The sequence below is a fragment of the Mus pahari genome, chromosome 19, assembly GCF_900095145.1.
Source record: "Mus pahari chromosome 19, PAHARI_EIJ_v1.1, whole genome shotgun sequence".
Taxonomy (NCBI): Eukaryota; Metazoa; Chordata; class Mammalia; order Rodentia; family Muridae; genus Mus; species Mus pahari.
In genome coordinates, this window is record NC_034608.1 from 86,413,793 (window position 1) to 86,423,178 (window position 9,386).

Below are 9,386 nucleotides of genomic sequence, written 5' to 3' on the forward strand. Positions count from 1 at the left end.
GTGTGACTACTGTATGACTGCTACATGTCTGCTGTGTGGCTGCTGTGTGCTGCTGCGTGACTACTGTATGACTGTTGCATGTCTGCTGCGTGACTGCTACGTTTGCTCCTTCCCTTTCTTCAGTTATTTGTGGATTAAATAACAAACACAAGCCTTGTCAAAGCCTGGACCACCCTGGGTGCTGTCAGTCCCCAGGAGCTCCTGGTTACCAGCCTGGCTTCCAATGAGCCCACAGTCCTGGGACAGAAACCCTGGGACCCACAAGGCCAGGAAAGAGCAGGCTGGACCCTTAACTGGCAATACATCCCTGGTGGAATTCTCTGGTGAATGCTTTAAGTCACTAGGTGGTGGCCCAAACTGAGTACATGGGTAGGGGGAGCAAGTCTTTCTTTAGACACAGCCCGAGTCTCTGCAGGCCCTCTTCTCCACCTGTCACTCACCTCATTGGACTGGCGGATGGTCCGCAGCGGGATCCACACAGTACCCACCATCGTGTCCCAGATGAGACCCTTGTTCCACACTTCCACGGTCAGGCCTAGATCCAGGCGGTTGATCTCACTGTGTGCACAGCACAGGGGGATGGGAAGGAGAGAAGGCAGGCTGAGAGAGGTCAGTGCGCTGGCCTGAGGACACATAGCATACTGCAGTAGGAAGCCAGACCTGGAGGAGCCAGTGCCAAGAAAGGCAAGGCACTGATTCATTCTATGGAGGGGAAACTGAGGCCCCAGGGAAGAGCTTGTAGCTCAGACTATTGTAGGCAGCCAGAGATGAATCTGGAAGAGGAGGACTGGGAACAGACGGTAGAACTCACCCTCATCTTGCCGGCCCTTCGTGGGGTCATGAGACCCCAGCAAGGCTGGGAAGGCGAGGAATGCACTCCTCCCTGACCATTCTCCTCTTGGGGTATAACTCGGGGTTCACTCCTGTAACATGTGACTTCTCTGGGCCTCCTTTTCTTCATCTATTAAATGGGACTCACGGTAGCAACCCCTCAGCGCATTGTGCACAGTTGATTTAAAAGAATGAAAAGAATCACAAAATAGGGTGTGGCCCAGGTACTGGACATCAGAACAGATGTGACGAGGAGCAGACGTGTTGGCACACACCTGTGCGATCAGCACTCGGGGGACTGAGGCAGGAGGATCAGGCTTCAGGTCATCTTCAGTGATACAGAGGTCAGCCTGGGCTACTTGAGACCCTGTCTTAGAAACAGATAAAGCAGAGCCTAACAGAGAGACTGTTTTGTAAATGTGGACGGTGTGGCCTGCCTGGCTGGGGCTTGACAGAGGAGGGAATACGTATTCGGTGACTAGTGTTTGTTGTGCATCCCCTACCGGACTGATTCCTGTGTAGTGTACCCTCGGAGGTCCCCGTGGGCTCCCACCTTCCTTACAGCGGAGGCTGGGAGCTAAACAAGGCAGGAGTGAGGAACCCCTCCCCCGCCCCGCGGTAAAGTGTGCAGAGGAGCCAGGAGGTAGCAGCTTGGCTGCGGGTCAGGGAAGGCGTCCTGGAGGGGGCGGCCAGCTGGTGGGGGGGGGGCGGGCGGTGCAAAGGCTGAGAGGATGGAGCTGGGGGAGCTGCTGGGTGACACTGAGGCCTTTCAGCATGGATAATCTTTTCCTCTGCCTGGAGGCGAACACCCTACAGGGAGTAAAGGGGAGGGCGGAGGAGCAGGGCTTGGGTTGGGGTAGAGGGGCCGGGGTGGCTGTGGCCTGTGGGCACGGGAGGTGGGGCCTCGCTGGCTGAGAACACGCTTTCTTAGGTGGGCGTGTCGGGCATAAAGAAGGGCCTGGAGGCAGGTGTAGGGCCGGGGTTTGTAACGTGGCCGGCCACAGGGGAGACAGGGAGGGGGATGGGCAAGCAGTGCGGGGGGTGTGGGAGGAGCCAGCTACCGAGCTGGATTATTGTGGGTGGGGTTTGTGGTGGGTCAAGTGTGGGCAGAGCCTTCGGTAGGATGGCCGGAAGAGGGCTGTGGGAGCCTACAATGGGCGTGGTTATGTGCGAGACGTTCTGGTGGGAGGGGATGCTTACGGGGGGCGTGTTTGTGTGGGCGGGGCCTGTCCGGGTTGGGGCTTTGTGTGGGCGGGGCAGTGGTGGACCGGACTTTTCAGCAGCTGGAGGGTTTTTGTGGACAGGGCTTCTGGCTGAAGCAGTCCTCAGTGGGGGGACCTTGTGGGGTCTGTGGTGGGCGTGTCAGAGGCGGCTGCTGTGGGCGTGGTTCCTAGTGGTAAGGCCGGGGAGGGCGGGGCCGCAAACTCACAACATGAAGTCCTGCTCCCAGCTAGGCTGGCTGCCGCGTACAGCTATGGTAGTGCTCTTCACGTTCTGCACCTTCAGCGTCACGTACGTGTTGAACTTCTCTGCAGCGGGAGAGCGGGGCAATGGCCGGCTGTTCCCTCCTGGGTCCGTATGCTTATCTCAACCCGGAGGGTGGCCCAGCAGACCCGGGTCCCAGAACCGCCAGTTATCATCCATTCTTAAAATTACACGGGGAAATGGAGGCCAGGTCTAAAGGGTTTGGTTTTCCTCTGGGAAGACCGACAGGAGGGACTAACAGACCATATAGGAGATGGTGAGTTCAAGGCCAGCCTCAGCTACAGAATGAGTTCCGCTAGCCCAGCCAGCTTAGGGAGACCCTGTCGTAAAGTATACAGACAGTCTGGGGCTAGGGCTGGGGTTTGGTGCGGCGGCGTGTGCAAGCCTCGGATTCCCCTTGGGTCTCAGGCGCTGCCTACCCTTGGGTTCTTCTCCAGGAGGACCCCTGACCTGGTTGGGGGACAAAGCTCACTCCTAAGATGAACCTCTGCATGGCAGCAGCTGCCAAAGTCCTTCCTCAGGCCAAGGAGACCAGCCGAACAGACAGGACCACAGTTGACAGTTGACGGGGACAGTACAGGACAGTTAGGACAGAACACTTACCTTGGGCACCGTCAAACTTGGCTTTTTTGACTGTGAAGAGACAGAGATGGAGAGAGCCAGGAGGGTCGTGGGGATGAGAGAGAGAGAGAGAGAGAGAGAGAGAGAGAGAGAGAGAGAGAGAGAGAGAGGCAGAGGCAGACATGGAGACACAGAGAGACGTGGGGAAAAGAGATATAGGAGAGAGAGATGGAGGGAGGATTATCAGGCAGGGAGGAGGAGGAGAGAGAAGAGGCCATCAGATAGCCGCAGAGCAAAGGGCACCTGGCCCATGGGCACAGCCTTCCCTTTCCCCAGCCTCCCTTATGGGCTCTTGACCCCATCTCTAATAAAGCTGGAACTGGGGAACTGGCAGGAGGCCTCCCCTTAGAGGCCTTCCAGGATGACATAGACATATGAAGATGAGGGGACAATCCTAGGACCCTGGCTCAGCGGTCACCTCATCAGTGCAAAGCCTGGTGTAAGCAGAGCCTGTGGTCAGATCCACCAGTCCCTCCCAAGTGTCCTTCCCCTCCCTTCCTAGGTCTGTGTAGACAGCAGGCAAACCCAGAGCATGGAGGATAAAAGACTTGGAAAGCCAGGCTTTCCTGTCTTCTCAGCCCTCGCTCCTAGACCCCATCAGCAGAGCTGGCTCCTGGTGACTAGGGACAGCCCATGAGAGACAATCTCATACACATGAGTGATTTTTACTTCACCAATAACAACACACACAAACACGCATGCACACACACGCACGCGCGCACACACACACACACACACACGCACGCACGCACGCGCACGCTCACATGCAACACACACGCACGCATGCGCACGCTCACATGCACACACACATGCACGCACACACGCACACACATGCACACACGCGCACATACACACATGCACATGCGCATGTGCACGTTCCAGACCTTGAGATTCTCTGTCGGAGCTCCTATGCTATCACCCAGCCCCTGTTGAAAAGCTCATTTTTAAAATGCCAATAGGGGCTGGTGAGATGGCTCAGTGGGTAAGAGCACCCGACTGCTCTCCTGAAGGTCCAGAGTTCAAATCCCAGCAACCACATGGTGGCTCATAACCATCCGTAACAAGATCTGACTCCCTCTTCTGGAGTGTCTGAAGACAGCTACAGTGTACTTACATATAATAAATAAATAAATCTTTAAAAAAAAAAATAAATAAAATGCCAATAAATTTGGCTTCGTGCCTTGCACACAAAGGATTGTAGAGCGTGAATGGGGGAGGGGAAAGGCATTCAGCCCCAGGGTGAGGAAAGGCTGAGCTACATCCTAAAGCTCTGAGCCTTCATCGTAAGTTCACTGTGTTCTCCACATCCTCCCAGACCTCCAGGCTGCTGTCTCCTCCATCTCTCTGTCATGTCTCCCTTCTCCATAACCCTCAGCGTCTGTGCAGCAGGCCCTGTGGCTGGAGGGTTAAGGCTGTTCAGGTCCTGCAAACCCTTGCTGGCTGGCTGCTCTGACAACCCAAGCCAGGCTTAGCCTGAGCTAGGACTCAGGAAACCCAGGACCTGAGTAAGGATAATCTGTGGAGGGGGTGCAGCCACGGTGGGGGAGGAGCCCGGAGGAGGGTAGTTAGTGGTGAGGTCTGCAGCAGAGCCTGGTATGGAAGTTTCTGGGAGAGAAAGGGAGTCTGAGAAGGAGAAAGGTGGGATGTTCACAAGAGGGTTTAGGGTGTCTGTGCAAGGAATCCGTGTGTCTGGGGGCAGGGAAGGGTGTCAGAGCAGGGGGAGGGAGAGGACACCTGGGGGAGGGAGAATGTCAGAGCAGGGGAGGGGGAGAGTATCTAGGAAAAGGTGTGTCAGAGCAGGGAAAGGGAGGGTGTGTGGGGGAGAAATAGGGTTTCAGAGCTGGGGGAATGGTGTGTCAGATGGGGAGGAGGGTGTCTGGGGGGAGAAATAGGATTTCAGAGCTGGGGGAAGGCTGTGTCAGAGCAGGGGGAGGAGGCTGGGAGTCTGGGAGATGCAGGTCAGGGGTTCCGGGTGTCTGGGGAGTAGTGGGTGGGGTCATGCTCGAGCAACTGCTCCGTGTATATGTGTGTGTGTTCCCCATCACGTCCCCAGTCACTGCCGAGTCACATCCTGCCACCTCCCAGTGCTGGGGTCAGCGGCGGAAGCGCCTTGTCTGCTCAGCTATTTATAGCACACCGAGGCCACTAGCGATTCGGGTTCCGGCACCTTTCACGGCCTCAGTTTCCCTGCTGCCCCTCCTTTTGATCCCTTGTCACCCGCACTATTTTTATTCTCTGGCTGGCAGCCTCAGATACTCAGATAAGATTTCTGATTAAAGACCACTGTCTAGGGGAAACTTGTCCAGATCCATAGGGCAGGGTGGGGAACCTGGTCACCAGGGCACAGGACACACTAAGCAAGGCCACCAGACCTTCAGGGAGCCATGGATGACAACAGAACGATGCTAGCTGCGGCCTGGGAACCGGGGAGGGACAAAGCCGGGGGCTATCACCCTCCATCGTACAGTAACAGGAAGGAGCCAGGAGGCAGCACAAACTTGCTGGATAGTGTCAGCTGTACGGCAGCTGGGAACTGCGTTTTGCAAAGGATTCTGGGAAAGGAGGAAGGAGACAGACTATGGAGGTCAGGCACCTCACTGAAGGACCCTGACTCAACCTTCTTGCCCAGCCCACAGCCAGCCAGGCAGTCCTCTCCCTACTGTGTGGCCCTAGGCAAGTGGATGAACCTCTCTGGGGCTCAGTTTTCCTCATCTGTGTAGTGGGGTTACTATGATGGATGGGCAGGTTGAACTCTGGTACTATTCAAGTTTCAAGACAAATTTATACCCCCCCCTCTCTCCCTCCCTCCTCTGTTCATCCTGTTCCTGAAATAGTTATGGAACCTTTAAGACCTACACTTGCCATGCCAGCACTCTAGAGGCTAAGGCAGGAAGATGAGTTCAAAGCCAGCCTCTGCAACCCAGTGGGGTCAGGAAATGGTGGTGGGAGGTGTAGCTGGGGGGAGTTCAGCCTTTCATAAGTCTCTCTCTCAAGCAGGGCGGTGGTGGCAGCAGTGGCGCACGCCTTTAATCCCAGCACTTGGGAGGGAGAGGCAGGNGGATTTCTGAGTTCAAGGCCAGCCTGGTCTACAGAGTGAGTTCCAGGACAGCCAGGGCTATACAGAGAAACCCTGTCTCAAAAAAACAAAAAACCAAACTAAACCAAAATAAAATAATAATCATAAAATAAATAATAAACAACACAAAAGAACTCTCTCTCTCTCTCTCTCTCTCTCTCTCTCTCTCTCTCTCTCTCTCTCTCGTAGTTGTTTGATTGTTTGTGTTTTCTTTTTTTCTTTCTTTGGAGACAGGGTTTCTCTGTGTAGCCCTGGCTGTCTTGGCACTCACTCTGTAGACCAGGCTGGCCTCGAACTCACAGAGATCCGCCTGCCTCTGCCTCCCAAGTGCTAGGATTAAGGTGTGTACCACCATGCCCGGCTAAAATATCTTTTTTTTTTAAATGGAAGAAGGCGCTGTAAGCTACTAGGAAAAAACCAAACCCTGAATTCAGATCCCCTAGAGAGCCAGACTGCCTGTGTCTTTTGTAACCGCAGCTCTAGGGAAGCAGGGACAAATGGATCCCGGGGTCCACTGGCCAGCCAATCTGTGTGCTCAGTTTCAGTAAGAGAGTAGGCCTCAACAAAGTGGGATATGCCTCAGCGGACTTCTTGCCACCAAACCTAATGGCCGAGGCACCTGGGGTCCTCACAGTGGAGGGAGAGAGCAGAGACCCAACATTGGTTTTTTGTTTTTTGTTTTTTGACCTCCTCATACCTTCATACATGGCTTCTTGCAAAGTCAGGTGAGATCACAGGTCTAACATGTACGTAGTGTATCTGCCTGTGAACAAGTATGTTTCAGGAGGTGTGGTCAAGTATGTGCCTGTGTTGGGATGGGAAGGGATATTTTTTCCCACATTTTCCTCTGTATGTGTGACAGGGCTTGTTTAGCCCAGGCTGGCCTCAACTCCTGAATCCCTGCCTCTGCCTCCCAAGTTCTGAGATGATGGCATGTGCTGACAGGTTCGGTATATGCAGTGCTGGGGGTGAAACACAGGCCTTCGTGCATCCTGGACATCACTGTACCAACTGAGCTGCAAGCACTGTACCAACTGAGCTGCAAGCACTGTACCAACTGAGCTGCAAGCACTGAACCAACTGAGCTGCAAGCACTGTACCAACTGAGCTGTGACCACTGTACCAACTGAGCTATGAGCACTGTACTAACTGAGCTATGAGCACTGTATCAACTGAGCTGCAAGCACTGTACTAACTGAGCTATGAGCACTGTACCAACTGAGCTGCAAGCATTGTACCAACTGAGCTATGAGCACTGTACCAACTGAGCTATGAGCACTGTACCAACCGAGCTATGAGCACTGTACCAACTGAGCTGCAAGCACTGTACCAACTGAGCTATGAGCACTGTACCAACTGAGCTGCAAGCACTGTACCAACTGAACTATGAGCACTGTAGCAAGCACTCTGCATACTGAGCCTCAGCTCCTGCCTATCTATGTGTATATACTAAACGTTCCTTAGCATCCTGTGTGTACAATCTAGATCTGTGTATCTGCAACATGGAAGCTTTCATTGCAGAGGAGCCTGGAGCCCCCATATACCCAACGGCAGCCCTAGCCATAAAGGGTCCATGGGGAGGGTCGTGGGTGGTTGGAATGAAGGTGTTCCCTGACTGTGAGGGCGAGTTCAGGTCCACTGGACATCTCCAGGCCCAGCTTTACCAGGCCCCACCTGCACCTCCCTGCCTGTTTCCTCTCCCCAGAGCCCTACCCTCCATTCCCTGCTCTGCCCACCGTGGTATCCAGGGAATTCAGTACAAATGTCCTCTGGGCCTGGCTTTCTGGAAGCCTCCTTTCTCAGGCTGCCCGCCCTCCACCCCCACAGCCGAGCCTCCGGTTTGCGTCAGAGTTGGGGGTGACGCTCCCCCCCCCCCGAGGCAGGATGGGAGGACAAGGGATTCAGGGAGCTCCGGAGGTGAGGATCCCCTTCACGTTCAGCTCCTCTTACTTCCCAGGCCTGGAGGCCGCGGCTACCCAGTAACCCTGGGCAGTCGGAACCTTCGAGGCACCGGGCCACAGAAAAGAGTTCCTGCTCCTTTAAGAACACCCGCGTCCCACAGACTGGAGCGGTGCACCGCGGGGCGCGGGCGGGCTGGGCCCGGTTTGTGAATGAAGCAGCGAGCGGAGGGGGGGGAGGGGACAGGGGGGAGGGGCGGAGGGGCGGGGCCATCTAGGGCTACACAGCCGCGGAGCTCAAATCCGCACACCCGCCGCCCAGGTCTCCCGCCGCCTGGGTTCTGAGGGGGATGGAGACTCGCCCTCTTCCTTACACGGCTTCCTGGAGGTGGGAAGGGGAAAGGGAGTAGGGGGTTCACCCCACCCCACAACGGTACCCGTACGCATCCCTACATGGCCAGTCGGTCGCCCAAGGTCTCCTGCTGTAGAGTTACCTCGCAGGCGTGCCTAGCCCCACCCGGAACTTCGAGGGGTGCAGGGGTCACACCTCTCCCGTGATTCCCTCCCTACCCTCCAAACGCGGAGCGTGGGCCTGGGCGTGGGCCTCGGTGCAGATGGCGTTTTGGCCCCAAAATAGCTGCTCCCCCACATCTCCTTCCCTTCCTCCAGCCCTAGGGGTGAGGCGGAGAGGGAGCCACGAGCTTCCGCGGAGCCTGCTGCTCTGTTTAGGGCACACTGGGGATCGGAGAGGTTGTCCCTACGCTCAGTCCGGGCCCATTACCCCCAAACGCCCCACCCTCGCGCGCACGGTCCGCCGTCTCCTCAGCCCCAACCAGGGCCTTTAAGCCCTCTACACAGGCGCCCCGAGCCCCGCATCCACTCGTGTGAGTGACAGGCAGGACACCTAGGGCTGATCCAAGTGCGCCCTGAAGCGCGCACCGGGGGTCCCCCTGCTGTGCAGCCCGATTCGGCTCATCCACGCACACCCCGCACCTTGCCCGAGTCCACGCAGCTCCTACCTCCCACGCACAGCAGAGACATGACTCCAGGCGGCTAGAGCGCGGCGGGCGCAGCGCGGGGCTCAGGGCTTATGCCGGGGCCCGGCCGCCGGCCATGTCGCTTCAGCACCGGGGGCGCGGACAGCGCCTGACGCGCTCTGACGCTGCGGCGCAGGCGGAGCCGGAGACGCGTGACGGGGCGGGGCCCGGCGGAAGCCTTAAAGGGCTCGTAAACTGCGGGGAGTCCAGGCCTGGTCGTTTCTGCTTCTTTGCTCTTTGGCTCAGCCTAGACGTTCTGTCCGTGCTCCGCCTACCTAGGTCTCCACGTTTCTATTTCCTCTCTGAGCCACCTAACCTGTGCTCTTGTTTTACATTCTCCTGGGTAACAGAACTGCAATTTGCTGTCAATTCCTCATTTTCAGTGCCCCAGGAAGCTGCTTGTTTATTATTATTATTTTGTTGTTGTTGTTTTTTAAT

The 9,386-nt window shown here is 56.3% G+C and overlaps 1 protein-coding gene across 2 annotated transcripts in view; it reads right to left on the minus strand.

Annotated features, from left to right (window-relative positions):
- The window catches only part of Unc13a (unc-13 homolog A), a 46,498-nt gene extending 37,456 nt beyond the window's left edge, over nucleotides 1–9,042 (minus strand). For both annotated transcript variants that reach the window (XM_029532109.1, XM_021219748.2), the window contains exons 1-4: nucleotides 8,931–9,042; nucleotides 2,920–2,949; nucleotides 2,261–2,360; nucleotides 441–558 (exon numbers count right to left, since the gene is read on the minus strand). In XM_029532109.1, coding sequence (XP_029387969.1) covers nucleotides 441–558; nucleotides 2,261–2,360; nucleotides 2,920–2,949; nucleotides 8,931–8,952 — 270 coding nt within the window. In that variant the 5' untranslated portion in view covers nucleotides 8,953–9,042. The remainder of the gene's footprint in view (nucleotides 1–440; nucleotides 559–2,260; nucleotides 2,361–2,919; nucleotides 2,950–8,930) is intronic.
- Nucleotides 9,043–9,386: the final 344 nt, after the last annotated feature.